The sequence below is a fragment of the Pistacia vera genome, unplaced genomic scaffold (assembly GCF_008641045.1).
Source record: "Pistacia vera cultivar Batoury unplaced genomic scaffold, PisVer_v2 Contig206, whole genome shotgun sequence".
In the NCBI taxonomy this organism is placed as follows: domain Eukaryota; kingdom Viridiplantae; phylum Streptophyta; class Magnoliopsida; order Sapindales; family Anacardiaceae; genus Pistacia; species Pistacia vera.
The window spans coordinates 110,002-126,854 of record NW_022196009.1 but is presented as its reverse complement, the minus strand read 5'-3'; the positions used below and the strand labels follow the sequence as shown (position 1 = coordinate 126,854).

General features: G+C 35.7%; 1 protein-coding gene across 1 annotated transcript in view; it reads left to right on the top strand.

Annotated features, from left to right (window-relative positions):
* The window catches only part of LOC116129066 (AT-hook motif nuclear-localized protein 14-like), a 30,303-nt gene that overhangs the window by 10,304 nt on the left and 3,146 nt on the right, over positions 1 to 16,853 (top strand). The window contains exons 2-3 of the mRNA XM_031414826.1: positions 8,649 to 8,701; positions 15,987 to 16,118. Coding sequence (XP_031270686.1) covers positions 8,649 to 8,701; positions 15,987 to 16,118 — 185 coding nt within the window. The remainder of the gene's footprint in view (positions 1 to 8,648; positions 8,702 to 15,986; positions 16,119 to 16,853) is intronic.

The window sequence follows — 16,853 nt, the reverse complement described above, 5'->3', positions numbered from 1 at the left end:
GCCCTTTTTGTGGTGAATATTTCTTTACCTGAGATCATTTCTTTAAGATTGAAGCAATGCTAGATCTTTCTTCGAAGACTTTTCAGCAGATTGAAATAACCTAAAAGTATTTATGTGCCTCTGTTCCTCTCTCTAGGTACCTGTTACAAACTTCTTTGGTTCAGTCATGGAAACAATACATACTGATTATGCATACAAAATCCTCTCAAAGAAAACCTCTGAAAAGGTCAAAATAAAAATGCCTTCAGAAGAACCAGTCGACCATAATGAGCGGAGATCATTGCAAAACTCAAATGTCCAGGATCAAACTAGTGACACAAAAACAGAGGTGATATTTTCATATTTTTATTTAGAGCTATTCGTTTACATTCTTATGTACAATGCTAACAATAAGTGGGACATGGATGCAGGCTCAACAATGTCCTTTTACGAGTACATGGAATTCTTTCAATAAAAAGATGGAGAAGATTGAAAATATTGATTCCTTGGTGAGCTATGGCTTGCTAATAATGCTTCCACTATTGTTGATCTCCACGTGGCTATCACGGTAACTCTAGTTCACGTCCTTGACAGCATACGTGTTTTCATCTGCAAGATGCTGCAGTTTAGCCGTGACCCTGTATGTGCAGAACTTCTCACCCTAAATTTTCTCATTTATTCTTTTGTACCAAATATTAACTGTCCTTGTTCACAATTCTATAAACTAGAGAAAGAAATCTTTTTCCCGAAATCTTTATTTGTTTTTTATGTAGTTGGAGTGTGTTTAAGGTTTATATATTCATTTTCAAGTGAACTTAACATACTGTACATGGCTTCTTTGGATCTCAGTTAAATTGAAATCCATTGCCATACTTGATGTGTAGCTTTTGGTCCTCTGAAGAGACTAATGGTGGGTTCGGTGGGATGTCATATAGATGCAAATGAAATTATATTGTTTTCCACATCTGAAACAGGTGATGATGAAGCCATTTGAGCTTCTTTAGATTACCTAACGCAGTGCAAAATTTGAGAATTGGAATCCAATTGAAATAATTAAAAGCAGGACAACGGTATGGACGTTATTGTGCCTTTGATGATCCAAATCTCAGGGTGGGCGTTGATGTGCACAATGAATTAGGGGATGACAAAATCGGGTACACGACCCGAATGTGCCTTTTACTACCTGACCCAAATATTCGGATATGTAAAATAGTATCTGGTAATCGAGCCGGTTTATGCAATACCCGAATACGTGGGTACCCAAAATTTCAGTTCAATTACCGAGTACCCAAATGTAAAACCCGAATTTCTTGTAATATTGCTTCCAAACAAAAATTTCTCTACCAAAACCATCAAAAAGACAAAAACAACATACAATATCGTAAAGTTAGTGAATCAATTGAGCAAAAAAGTATAGAAATAATTCTTCACAATAAAAAGAGTCCAATGTAGACAATTATCGAATACCTTTTGTGAATTGGAGAAATGGAGAAATAAAGAATTGATGCAAGCAAAATCAGTGGAGGCTGGAGAGAAACAGAACTGATGCAAGCTAAATGGAGAAATGAAGAAGAAGATGCGAGTGAAATCAGTGGACTAGTGGAGAGAATAGAGAAACAAAGAGATTAGTGGAGAGAAAATGATAAATGAAGAAGAATATGGGAAGTTGTGACTGGAGAAATGTAGAGAAAGGGAGAAACGAAAAACGAAGAAGAAGGTTATCTGGGTTTAGGGCAAATTGATTTGAGATTTTACTTTTTACTTTAAAAAAAAAAAAAAAAAAACTCAGGTTTTGGGTACCCGGATTATATTTTAAATATAACCCGGTATTCGAACCGAAAAACCGGGTACCTACTTAAATACTACCCGAATCCAACCTGTTTTTTGGGGTACTTGAAAAATTCGGTTCAACTCAGTTCGGGTTACAGGTATTTTTGTCCATCCGTACATTGAATTATCTATGTGGTTCTATCTATGCATCCAGGCAATTCTATCACTAAACTAAAGAATTTAAATGATGCAAGAACATTAAAGCCAAATTCCAATATCGTTGTAGATACTCAAACTAAAAATTAAGAAATGTTGTCACACTAATTTTTTAACTTGGAAATTCATAGTCCCTCGTGTGTGTGTGTGTGTGTGTGTGTGTGTGTGTGTGTGTGTGATTAAGAAATGTTGTCACACTAATTTTTTAACTTGGAAATTCATAGTCCCTCGTGCGCGCGTGTGTGTGTGTGTGTGTGTAAACAAAGTATTTGAATTAGTTTACGCGTATTTTAACTAATCTTTGAAATCCATTGAACATATTACGAAGCCAAAAGACCATATAAATTATAACGTTATTATCTCGGAGCACCTAGGAACTCAAGGACTAGGCCAACCACTTGAGGTTAATACAATACTCTCATCCATATTTTTCTTATAAAAAACCGTAAAATTTGTGTTAAATGTGAGTGAGATGAAATCACAATTTATATATTAACTTTCTCATCGAAAGGAAAGAAAAACACACTCTGATCTAAAAAATCATTCAACATTATTGTAAAATATATATATTAATTATTATTTATTCACCTAGTTGGGTCGGATTCGACCTGGGCCTAGGCTCAAAAGCAAGTCCTGGGTTGATGCGGAAAATCGAGAGATGGGCTCTGAACCTGTAGTCGAGTAGGTGACAGGTCTATCATGTCATGGTGGGTTGGCTTCCCTTGTTGTTTTCTTTTATCGTTTTCATCAAGAGCAAAAGAAGGGGAAGAAAATTTAACAGCAGATCATGATGCGTTACAAAGAGGTAAATTTCAAAACTTTTTTGCAAAATTTTAAACTGTGTAATATACTGTAGCTGATCCATCCATAACTTCTGATAAATCTGGCTTAAATTCGTTATATCTTCATCACCCAGTTGATGTTTTACAGGAAAAAGAAGCAAAGAAGGAAGCTTTTAGAAGGTATTTAGATTCCAGTGGAGTTCTTGATGCTCTTACAAAAGGTACTTGCTCACATTTTTTTTTTTTTTAATTTTTTTTTTTCTTGTGGAGTGAAGTTTTAAGTTTTTGTTGTAGTTCTGGTGGCATTGTATGAGCAAAATGACAAGCCTTCTTCTGCCCTCGAGTAAGTTGATGTTTTTTTCTTTTTGTTCTTTGAAATGGGGGTTGTGATTTTCTGAAAAGTTGTGAATATTTGTGTTTATGGTCCACGCAGTTTATTCAACAAAAATTAGGAGGTCCTAGTGTATCTGATTTATGAAAAGCTACAAGCTGAATTGTCAGATTTGCAGATGAAATATAATGATCTTTGGCTGACATCAAGAAAACTTGCAAAGAGGTGCCATCTCATTTTTTGATCTGTCCAATTTTGCTTTTAATATTAGCAACGCTATGTCTGTGGTTTAAGGTTACTTAAGATTCTGAGGATGATGTTTTAGATGGATGAAACTACTTTTTTCTTTTTTCTTAATTTAAAAATTTGTTTATCTGTTTTCGGAATAGAATGTTTCATGTGAGGAAATTTTTTGTCTAATTTTGATGTAAATTTTGTGCTTTACAGGTCTATGAAATGAGTCACATTGTTCTTATTATGTTTAAGCTGGGGGAAGAACATATCCACTGTTTTCTTGTCCGAAGTTAGTAAGAATTTTGTCCCAATAAAGGACCTTGCATTTCCATTTTCTAATTGGAATATGACATTGTGAATCTTACCACCTTGATCCTTTCTCTCTGGTGATATACGTCAGGTCCTTCATCAAAGTTAACATTGGAACCAGCCCTTGGCCTACATCCTCCCCAATACATAAAAATTCACTCTGGCGCCTATCTAATATTTGTTGATATTTGCGGAAGCAGATCATTGTAGTAGGCTTCTTCTGGCGTCCATAGGTTTTGCCCGATATTCTTTCACAATATTTGACAAATTCTCCTTAAACTCTCATGCACAGTTCACTTTAGTAGAACTACAGCTTTTTTCATGATCATTATTCAGTCATTTACGGAAACTTTCAATCACCTCAAAACCACTTCACTGTTTACCTCATAGTTTTAGTAAATTTCAGTAGAACAGAGGAGATCTTGTATCAGAATCAGTATTTCTTGCATATCTGTCTTTTTGTTGTGTACATGGAAATCGCAGTCCAAAATATCAGATATTTTTCAACATAAGATCATCCCCAAATTCAGCATCCATTTCATAGATTATAGTATCAGCTTTATTGTGTCATGACAAGGGCAAGAAGAAATGGTTGCAACCGATTTCTGTAAACTATCACAGCGGAACAATGTTGACTTTGTTCAAGTTGTATAAATTACTATTAGATTATGTCTGAGATTCCCAAATAAAGAGATTGTTGCTGGGAGGAGACCATATATATCTCAGTCTGCTTCCATTTTGCCAATCTCATTACATGTAGTTTTATTCTTTAAATTTTTCCTAAAATGTCTCAAGTAGTAGTTGAATTACCTGTTGATATTTCATGAGCACACTTCACCTAGAGTAATTACTTGAATTTATTGTTTGTGATTCTCCAAAAAAGAAAACAAAATCATTTTCTCTGCCTGACTATGTTCTGTTGCAGCTAGACGAACTTAAGAATTCAAATAACATGGATCTGCACAAAGAGACTGGACGGGGAAGCACAGGCACAGGCACAGGCACCGAAGGAGGAAGTCTAAAGATCCTGTGCACTGTAATGCGAAAACAAGATGTTGATTCGATAGAGCATTGATTTACATGAAAGGAACAAGTATCCAAAGTGTTGTACTATGATGTGTTGTTAGGCATGAGGTTTTTTGTATATTGTCTTTCATCAAATTTATGAAATGATTGTGATCTCAAACAAAGAAGATATGAATACATTTATGTTAATGCATTTGATCCTAGCGCCTGGCCTACTGTGTTCTTATCAATAATAAACTCACACAATTTGCAGTAAAATAACTGAGAATTTTGTTACAGGAAGGAGTGTCACAAATCTGTAATTTTATAATTTAGAAGCGCGTTCATCTCAGGTTGAACCAAAAATACGACGACGGCACTGAGAAGTTTGCTAACAAGAACACAACAAGAAGAACAACCAAGAGCGCAACAGAGCAAACAAGCCTACAAGATAATTGAAGAACAATGGATCAAACTGTATGCTGGAAAAACAAGATGCATGGAACTTGTAAGATAGATATCAAGCCTGACACTCCGGCCGGATAAATCAAAATTTGAACAAGAATATGTACAATGACAAGAAAATGCAAATTCGATAATGTCAAGTTCTGCAATTTAAAGTAAAGTGTAAAACTACACCCAGGAATGAAAAGAATCTGCTTACAGCAATTGCTGATGCCGCAAGGCCAGATCGCTCTCTTGGATCTTGAGATAATACTTCCCCAAGTAAAGAACAGTGGATAATACCATAATGGAGGAAATACAAACCCCAACAGAAACCTGTTGCAAATTCAAACTCTCAAAAAAAAAAAAAAAAAACAACTGCAAGAAAAGATTACAAAAAAAATGAAATGATCTGAAACTCACGAAAACCAGCCAATGCCACAGCCAAAGCATGAAAAGGCTGTGTCATCCAACCCAATGCATCACACCAACATTTTCAATCTTCAAAAGAACTATCCATGAAATCACAATCTTAAAAAGCAAATGAATAGTGCCAATGACAAAACATTTTTTTCCCTTATTTACCTGCAATACATGTTTTTTTCTGAGTGGACTTCCCATCATTCACTCGAAAGATTTATACAGAAAAAAAAAAATGAAAAGAAATCGTATATGTAAGATTTATAAAAGAGAAAAGGGGCGGTTTCCCTCTTCTAAACCGAAATAAACTGTCACTCTTGTTCATTTCACAAAGGTAGCAGTTTTCATGTTTAAATTATAAATTTTATTTAGTGAATATTCAAAAGTTTTTTCACTTTTGGATTTAATTTACATTATTTTACTTATTAATACTTTTTTTTATTTTTTATTTTTGTTGTATGCCCAATACCACTAGCCACACTTTGGGCATATGGAAAAGAAAGCATTAACAAAAGGAGAATAACTGAATAGTTTTTGTGTATATTATATGCGTCATAATAAAATCTGCTATTAAAAAAATAATATACTGTATATACAATTATAAGATATATACTAACTTATAATTCGTGACATTCCTTGATATCTTGTATTGTTAATAAAGTTTTTTTATATGAATTGTTAATGCTATAATTCGTATCAATCATAGATACCAATTGACCTCGGAGGGACTAAACGAGATGTACGTGTGATACGGATAATCAAAAAGTTTAAACGATATAATAAAGTAAAAAACAAGAGATATTTTATAGTGGTTTAACGGTTATGAAAACCAAAATTATATTCACGTCATGTTATAATTATTGGGGGGTGTTAAAGGGTCAAATAAGATTGCAAAGGAATAATCGTGAGATATGAAACGAGTTTAGTTTCATGATATTTCTTTCTAAACTTCTCTAAAAAGATTAATTATTATCTTCTGACTTTATTGCTATTGGAATCATTCTTGTTCTTTACTTTGCACATCCTTTTGGATTCTGTTAGTTACCTCATAACCAGCCACATATTTTGTTTGATCTATTTGGGATGATTGGATATCTCTGTTGGTACAAATTATCGGATCAATATGAATAATGTTATAATGTAAGTCTCTCTTCTATGTTTATTTAATCTAAATGTAATAATAATATAATATGATATTGGCATGAAATAATTTATGGTTTTTATTATTACAATCTGATTTAATAATTATTAAAGCTTGCCACATCATCTATTTTAATTATTAATTTATTTTATCTTAACTTTAATTGCTAATAACTAACTGAGATGATAAGAAAAAAATCTGGAATAAATAAAAAAAAAAGGTAAAGTCAACAACCATAGTGAATCACGAAGAGAAACAGCAATCCAACGGTGTGAGAATCTCCCAACTCTAATTAATGAAATAAAAAATGAAAATAAAAGCCCAACCCAAACATTCATTAAAAAAATAAAAAAATAAAAAAAATTCTCTCTCTTCCTCCTCTCTCTAAACTCTAAATCTCTATCAAAACAAAAATGGAAACCTAACGACGCGCAACAACTACCACAACTCAGCTCCTACTACCACCACCACCACCTCCACCACCTCCCCTCCCCAACAACCACCTCGGGCACTGCCCCTCCACCTCGCCCACTAATGGCCTGCTTCCTCCCCCTCCTCACTCGACACACACGACGACGGCGCTGGGTCCCACCACCACCAACACAATCCAATGGTGTACCCTCACTCGTCGCGTCTTCCGCCGTGACCTCCCCGCTGGAGCCGGCGAAGAGGAAGGTGGAAGAACAGAAGTACGGGACGCCGGAGCAGGCCTTAGCGGCCAAGAAACAGCGTCGGCTTCTAACTCCAAAGAGAAGAGAGAGCAACAACAACAAGAAGGCCTGTTGGGTTCCACTCTTCGTCTTCGTTCTCTAAGAAGTCTCAGCTTGTCGGTTTTGGTGGGTGTTTTCGTAAAGTTTACAACTTTATAGTCTTTTTTGATAGCCTGTTAATTTCGGTGGTTTTTCTGAAAATTTCATGTTTCACGCTACTCTATGTTAATTGGGGTGTTTTTGCAATCTGGGTTAGTCTGATCTTTGTGGGTTTCTCTAAATATTTTATTTTTCTTGGGAATATTGTGAATTGGATGGTTGTTTTAAATTATACCAGTGGTGTGTTTTGCTTTAGTGTAGGGTGTCACTGTGAAAACATAGACGTTTGAGTGCGTTTCTGAGATTTTTTTTTTTTTGTACGCGTTGAATTTGTTGGTTTTTTTAATTCTACCTTTTTAGGCTTTTCAATGCTTAATTGCTAGTACATTGAGTTTAGTGGGTCAAATTGCTAAATCCTTGAAATGCTGAGGAATTGTTCTGAGTTCTTCTGACTGCTGTGGTTTGCTCTGATTCCAAGATTGATGTGTAAAAAATTTGTGCATGAATTTACCCATGTTGGTGGTTACAAAGCTTTTTGTTTTTGTACATTTTTTGTTTTCATGGTTAGCCAAGCTTCAGTTCCTTTTTTTGAATTGGAAAGGGTTTTAAAATTTTTCTTCTTAGATGATTAAGGATGTTATACTTTGAGTCTTTATATCGTTGCTGTGAACCATAATGCTAACTGAGAGCATGCTATAAATGCCATTACAGGTTATTATATTGATTCTAGTAGCGTTTAATGCATGGCGATATGTTTGTCACTGTTGTATCCTAGCTGTAACATAATGCTGGTTGAGTGTTTGAATTAATTTCTTTGCATGGTTAGTATGTTACCATGCTGAGATTGTATTAGCCTTTTCGTATACTTTTAAGTGGTGGATTTGGGAATGTCTAGTAACCTGCGAAGTTGGTTTATGTCACAGTTCTTTCTCCTTTTCTCATTTAATGGGAGAGAACAATTCAGGGCCCTCTTATTAATGTTTGACTAACCATATGATCTAGCACTTATGTTTCACTTTCGAGAATATTTTGTTTTGTATATTTTTCTTTTACTCTGCTTATAGTATTGCAATATCATTACTTTGCCAATGTAAAATGGTTGTATTTTATATATGTTGTATAGTTCAAATAGGGTTTGGGCTTCAGTATTTCCTATTGAGGTTGAGGTATAACTTAGAAACTTGTTGCTCTTTAAATTATGGATGCAGGAAATTCTGGGCAAGGTTTTACTCCTCATGTCATTAGTGTAGTTGCTGGTGAGGTACGCATTATCTGAGTTCTAAATTTTTCTCATGTTGAGGTATATATGTACTCAATGTTTTAATTGTATGAAAACACGTTTATGTATAGAGTTTGCTCTATCTTAGAAGTTCTTAATTTTTATTTAAATTGTGTAGCATGACGTGAAAAAAATATCTAAGTAGGTCACTCTACTGTCTTTGTAAAATTTTAAAGGTTTTGTATTATACCATAAATGTGTTGTTATGTAATTGACTGAAGAAAGATTCTTGATGGTGTGCTTATTCTTATTAAAACATTAGGCAAAAACTGTTTCCCCTGGTTTGTTTAGCCTTTTAAAAGGTCTGATTATTTTACTTAGGGTCTGCTTGGGAGTTTTTCTAGTGGTGTTTGGGGGGTTTTTAATTAGATTGGTTTTGAGGTGTTATGAAACTATATGCCAGATTTTTATGCACTGGTTTGACTTGCTCAAAAACCCGCAGAAATGGTATAGTGTATTTTTGAGGGGTTTTATTGGGGTGTTTTGGTTTGGTTTTAAAATTTTATTCTCAAATACTCTATCCACTACAAAACCATCCCAATTATATCCCCAAAAATATTTTACTATATTATACACCTTTCTAATATATTAAATATAAGAAATTTAAGCAATCATTAAAAAAAAAAAAAAATAATATATATATATATATATATTAAAAACTACATTCTAGATGCTTTCTTGGAAGAGTGGAGCTAACAATTTTTCAATCATTCCAAAAGGAGAAAGAGACTTTATCACTTGAAGTTATTGTGAAGAAATATTTTTCTTGTGTATTTAATGAAATGTACAATGAATTTATAGCAAAACAAAAAAAACTAATATAGGAAGTAATTTTATTCATTCCTATCTAATTCATTTCCTATTCCTATTATAATTCTATTTCCATATTACAATGAGAATATTCTATTTCCTAATAAACAAAGAGAAAATCTATTTTCTATTTTACATTTCAACACTCCCCACAAGTGGAGCATTAAGTCTTATGCACCAAGCTTGTTACAAATAAAATCAAACGAGAACCCTTGAGAGATACTTAGTGAGGATGTCTGCTAACTGGGTCGTTGGAACTGACTAAACTAGTTGCAATACACTCTGATAGAACTTTCTCTCGAACAAAGTGACAATCAATTTATATGTGTTTTAGTCCTCTCATGAAACACTGGATTTGAAACAATATGAAGGGCACGCTGATTATCACAGAGTAACTTCATTTGTGATACTTCGACAAATCTCAACTCTTGAATTAGTTTTGTAACCAAACCAGCTCACAAGTGGCTAAGGCCATTGCACGATACTCTGCTTCAGCACTTGACCTTGCAACAACCGCTTGTTTTTTACTCCCATGAAACTAGGTTTCCTCCAACAAGAGCACAAAATCCTGAGGTGTAGAACGTCTATCAGATGGAGAACCTACCCAATCAGCATCTGGAATATCTCCCCCACAATTTGCAAATGACCCTTATTTTCATACAGTAAGCCTCTACTTGGTGCTCCCTTGATATACCTTAAAATCTGGACAACTACATCCCAATGACTATCACACGGAGTTTGAAGGAACTGACTTACAACATTGGCAGAAAAGGAAATATCCGGTCGTGTGATAGTAAGATAGTTAAGTTTTCCAACAAGTCTTCGATACTTTCCAGGATCAGCAAGAGGCTCCCCCTGTCCAGGTGAAAGTTTTAAATTAGGATCTATAGGAGAGTCTATTGGTCTGCAATCTGACATCCTTGTTTCCTCTAGAATATCCAGTACATACTTCCTTTGAGAAATAACAATACCAGATTTAGACTGAGCGACTTTTATGCCAAGAAAATATTTGAGTAGCCCTAAGTCTTTCGTTTGAAAGTGTTTGAACAAGTGTTGCTTCAACTGTCCAATGCCATCTTGATCACTTCCTGTAATAACAATATTATCAACATAGGCAACCAGATAGATACACTGCCTTGATGATGCATGTCTATAGAAAACAGAGTAATTAGACTCACATCGAATCATACCAAACTCTTGGATAATTGTGCTAAATCGTCCAAACCAAGCATGAGGAGACTGTTTTAGACCATATAGAGAACGACGAAGTTTACATACCAAACCAGACTCCCACTGAGCAACAAAACCCAGAGGTTGCTCCATATAAATATCTTCCTGAAGTTCACCATGAAGAAAAACATTCTTAATATCCAATTGATGCATAGGCCAGTTTCGAATGGCAGCCATAGCAAAGAACAACCGGACGGAAGACATCTTAGCAACAGGAGAAAAAGTGTCAAAATAATCTGTCCCATAGATCTGAGTGTATCCCTTGGCCACCAAACGGGCTTTCAGCCGATCAACCTTACCATCTGGACCAACCTTTATAGTGTAAATCCATCGACAACCAATAGTCGAATGGCCTGGAGGTAAGGAAACTAACTCCCAAGTATGATTATGATGCAAAACAGACATTTCTTCAACCATTGTCTGACGTCACCTGGGGTGAGAAAGTGCCTCATGAACATGGCAAGGAACAGAAACAGAAGAAAGGGTGGATACAGAGGCATAATATGAAGGATATAAACGATGATAACTCAAAAAATTGTAGATGGGATGAGGGTTGCATGTAGACTGCATACCTTTACAAATAGCAATGGGAAACTGATCAGCTGGAGACAGGACCGTGGCATTGGAGGAATCGGGCACAGGACTAGCAGTGACAGGGATCTCAGGAACGACAGCGGGAACATCAGGATCACCTGTAAAAAGAACAAGACTATTGTTGATAGGAAGAGTGGTATTAGTAGTAGACTGAGGTATCAAAACAGACGAAGGTGGGAAAGCAACGTATGGAATTGGTAGAACATCTACTATCGGATCAGACTCCACTGGAGGATGAGAAAAAAATGGAGAAGACTCAAAGAATGTAACATCAGCAAAGATGATGTAGCGATGTGTGGCGGGAGAATAACATTTGTAGCCCTTCTGAAGACGTGAATATCCTAAGAAAATACATTTTGTAGACTTGGTTGACAATTTATCCTGACCAAGAGGGAAAATGTGAACAAAACAGGTGCTCCCAAAGACATGCGGGGGAAGAGAAAATAATGGAGTATCAGGGAATAATATAGAGTGTGGAACCTAGTCTTGTAAGACAGAAGAAGTAATGCGATTTATCAAGTAACAGGTGGTTAGAACCGTGTCAGCCCAAAACCGGAAAGGGACGTGACTGTGTAAAAGAAGAGTGCGAGCAGTTTAAATAAGGTGTCTATTCTTACGCTCAGCAATGCCATTCTGTTGGGGACTATAAGCACAAGAAGACTGATGAAGAATTCCCTGAGATGTCATGAATTTAGTAAAGGAATCAGAGAAATATTCAAGAGCATTATCACTTAGTAATATACGAATGGTAGTATTATGTTGAGTCTTAATTTCAGCACAAAATGATGAAAATATGGAAAATAATTCAGAACGAGAGCACATAAGAAATAACCAAGTGCAGCGGGAATAGTCATCAATAAATGTAACAAAATATTTAAATCCCAAAGTAGAGTTAACACGATAAGGACCCCACACATCTGAATGCCTTAACTCAAAGGGGGACGCAGCCCGTTTATTGACACGCTTTGGAAAAGAACTACGAGTATGCTTTCCAAGCTGACATGACTCATAACTCAAGGACGATAATTTAGATAAACCTGGGATCATTTTTCGAAGTTTGGAAAGACTAGAATGGCCCAAACGATTATGAAGGAGATCCGGAGACTCGGAGACAATGCATGCTGTAGATGGGATATGGAGATGATAGAGACCCTGTGACTCACGTCCTGTGCCAATCATCCGTCCCGTGTCGCGATCCTGTATAACAACAGAGTCAGTAGCAAAACGAATAGAGCAATTTAAGGAGCGGGTAAGTTTACTAACAGACACGAGATTAAATGGACATTTGGGAATATAAAGCACAGAGTCTAATGCTAAGGAGGGGAGGGGTTTTGCACATCCAATAGCTTGAACATCGGCTTTAGACCCATTGGCTAAAGTAACAGGAGGTAAAGATATAGTATTTATAATCTGAGTAAGTAAACGAGGGTTACCAGAAATATGATCTGAGACACCTGAATCTAGGGCCCAAGGTCCTAAAGCGGAAGACTGAGAAAGGCAAGCAACTGAATTACCCGTTTGAGCGATGGAGGCAATGGATGAAGAAGACTGCTTATTGGCCTGATATTGTAAGTATTCATCATAATCAGTACCTGTGAGAGTTAAGGAGGGCTGAGCTGGCACTGTAGAGGATTCAGAATGAAGATCAGAGTGATCAGCCTGAGCAATATTAGCAGCTCGGGTAGGTCGACCATGTAACTTAAAACATTTCTCTCTAGTATGCCCCCACCGATGACAATAACTACATTTGGGCCGATTTCCTTTGCTATTTCGATCGCCCTGTTTTGGAAAAGTGTGGGACTAAGAAACAAGGACCGAAGAGTCACCTGGGGAATGCACAGTAGTAGGGGAGGAAACCCGAAGTAATATGGCAAACACTTCATCAAGGGAAGACACGGTGGATCTAGAAAGAATTTGATCTCGAACAGGTGTAAGATCTGGACCAAGAGCTGCAAGTGTCAGGACCATAAAGAACTTGTCTCGTTGAGCCAAATCTTCTGCCGCAGATTTACCAGCTGGTAACAGCAGATTGAATTCTGTCTTAAGGGAAGCCATCTTACCAAGGAAGTTCGACATATTCATATCCTGTTGTTTGAGATGAACTAGGTTGGAAACAACAGAATATAAACATTGAATGTCATTGGTATAGAGAAGTTTAGTCTGACTCCAAATATCAACACAAGAGCGGTAAGATTTATAAATAGGGTGAAGGGGGGGATCAATAGTTTGTCATAACATACTACACAACATAGCATCAATTTTAGTCTAGGAAGACCTATCCGACATAATATTGGCAGCTTTGGTGGTCAAGTGATCCTCCAGACCTTGACCCATACACCATAATTCGACAAAGGCAACCCATGATGAATAATTAGCAGTCCCAATTAATCGCTCAGTGGTGATGGGAGGGAGAGATACAAAAGAAAAACCACTTGCATGCAAAGGAGAGGCTGTTTTTGAAGAATCCATGAAGTCTTGAAACTGACAGAAACACAGAAACTTACACTTGCCGGAAAAACTGAACACTCGCTGGAAAACAGATCAGAGCAGAAGCTGACGGAAACACCTTGAAGGGGTTTGCCGGCGAGGTGGAGAGGAACAAGATGCCGGTGGTGGTGAGAACTCACGCTTGTTGGAAAAACAGATTGGAGGAGGGGCTGCCGGAAAAACAATCGGCGCGTGCAGCGGCAGCCGACGACGAAACCACTCGGGTTAGGACGACGAGGAGAAGACGATCAGTCCGGTGTGATTGGACCAGATTCTGATCGTTGCCGGAAAAAAAAAATCTGAGAAAGAGAGAAATTTTTTTGAAATTTCAAATACCAAGCTTTGATACCATGTGAAGAAATATTTTCTTGTGTATTTATAATGAAATGTACAATGAATTTATAGCAAAAACAAAAAACTAATCTAGGAAGTAAATTGTTACATTCCTATTATAATTCTATTTCCTATTCCTATTATAATTCTATTTCCTATTTTACAATGAGAATAATTCTATTTCCTATATTACAAAGAGAATAATTCTATTTCCTATTTTACATTTCAACAGTTATAAAATACTATTAAGGAGAAAACAAATTAAGAATCCTTACCTTGTAATTGAAAAAATAAAACTCTCAAGTACTGATTGAAGTTTGGGTATTTTTATGGGTATATATGTAAATTTATCATTTTAAAAAACTGTTAGAACGACTGAAAATAAACTCCTAATCGCAGGTTGGGTGTTTTACAAACTGTTACTAAAACCCTTCAAAACCGCTACTGTGGTTTATGTTTAAAACCATTACGGTGGTTTACCCTCATAACCGTTACCATGAAACTCTCAAGCGGACCCTTAGTGTTTTAGTCTTTATCTGTCGTGGATCCAGGTAGAATATCAAAAGTGAAGTTTGATGTATTTGAAGTTAATTTTTTTCTTATCCTTCTTAAGTGGCACTAAAGATGGTCATGGGAAGCAGAGTGCTCCTTTAACTGATTTTTCTATTTTATTTTAATCTGTTTTCTCATTGTCTCTAATTATAAATTCAAAATTGAACTTTACCTGATTACATGATCTTCTTTCTCTCTTGCCTTTTTTTAAATTTTTTTCCTGTTTAATGGGATTAAATTTTTAGAATGGGCAACTTGCATGTGAACTGTGTACATTCAGCAATTATGGGAATCGTTTGACAGTGTCATTGTCCTTTTTTTGGTAAAGTGGTGGTGAGATATGACATAATGTTAATAATCTTTGTCTTTAGTTTTCCAGTCTTCTGCATTGTGGTAAAGCTTTCTATTTTAGAACATTTCATTAAGATTATGGTTTCTTTCTGGCCAGATTCTATTTACTTATCTTCTTTCTTTCTTCCATCTTATCTTTAAAAATTGAAAATCTCCTGTCTTGACCAAGTTTGTTTTAGTAATCTTTGTCTTTAGTTTTCCAGTCTCATGCATTGTGGTAAAGCTTTCTATTTTAGAACATTTCATTAAGATTATGGTTTCTTTCTGGCCAGATTCTATTTACTTATCTTCTTTCTTTCTTCCATCTTATCTTTAAAAATTGAAAATCTCCTGTCTTGACCAAGTTTGTTCTAAGGTGGTGAACTTGTTAGCACTAATGTTAGTAATCTGTAAGATTAATATGTTGATGATCGAAGTGATCCTAGTGATATATTAGTCACTGACTGTTGAAATCTCTGAGACTCTTTCCTTTCCCTGTATTTGGAAACTGAGATATAGTAGTGGGAGTATCCTATCCCATCGTCTTTATGGTAGTCAAATGGCAAAATTTTGATTGTACGAGATGTGATAATACCTTTTTTTCCCCTTATTAAGCCTATTTTTATTTTTTCCTCATTCATTACCAACCTCAAACTGTAATTATACTTCTCAATTTGATGGCATTGCTGACAGAATTAAATACAGTTAAATTACAGATGTTGGAGAATGAGTGATTTCTTGATTTTGTTCTAGTGTATGAATAACAACATTGTTGACTTTTATTTTATTTTAGTGGTTATTACAATATAATGGTTGTTGCTTATCTAGTAGACAGGTTTAGGTGCTAATAGAGGTTTATATAAAATGAATCAATCCCTTGCTTCTGTTTATCTGTCTCCCCTCTGACACAATAAATGGATCCATTGAATAGGATGTTTCACAGAAAATCATGATGTTCATGCAACAAAGTAAGCGTGAGATATGTATTCTGTCTGCATCTGGTTCGATCTCTAATGCATCTCTGCGGCAGCCAGCAACATCAGGGGGTAATATTACATATGAGGTAATTTTTTATGTTATTTTTTCATTTTGCAGTTGTATTTATAACTTTTTTGTTGACTTTCCATGCATGGAATTTTTTGCCCATAGAAGAAGCAAAAACAAATAGGGAAATGAGAAATAGCTGCATTTGAAAGTCTCATGTGTACTATAGTTTAAGGTTGCTGTCATTTGTTTCTTCATCAAATTGCAGTAAGATGCTTCTGTAATGTGTGCAGTAAGGAAGACATAATTTTATTTGAGAGAATTTAAGACAGATGGTTTCTATTAAATTACCTATAGGATGATTGTTTAGTGGGTGCAGAAAGGCAAAATTACATATAGAGGTTGAAGCACCACTGTATGTTTAAAACATAATTTAGGTCCCTTCTGGGGAGCAAGCTCTGACAGAAGCATGTCAACTTTCAAGGAAGAGCCAAAGTTGAGATTATATCACTGAATTCTGACAATCAGGGACGGAGGGAGGGGGGGTCAAGGAGGGTCAGTTGACCCTCTTTAAGTTCTGATTTTTTTTGACTAATTTTACAAGTTTGCCCCTTAATGAAAAATAAATTACAAAAATTCTCCAATCTATCAAATAAGTTAAACTCTCATTTTTCATTTTGGGCTGTCAAAACTAAACCTCTCTTCCTCTACTTCCCAGACCGATCCTCTCTATTGCCCATAACTGATTCAACAACTTAGGTTTCAAATTTTTTCCTAAATTTCTATTTCTTTATCTACACAAATGTAGCTTTCT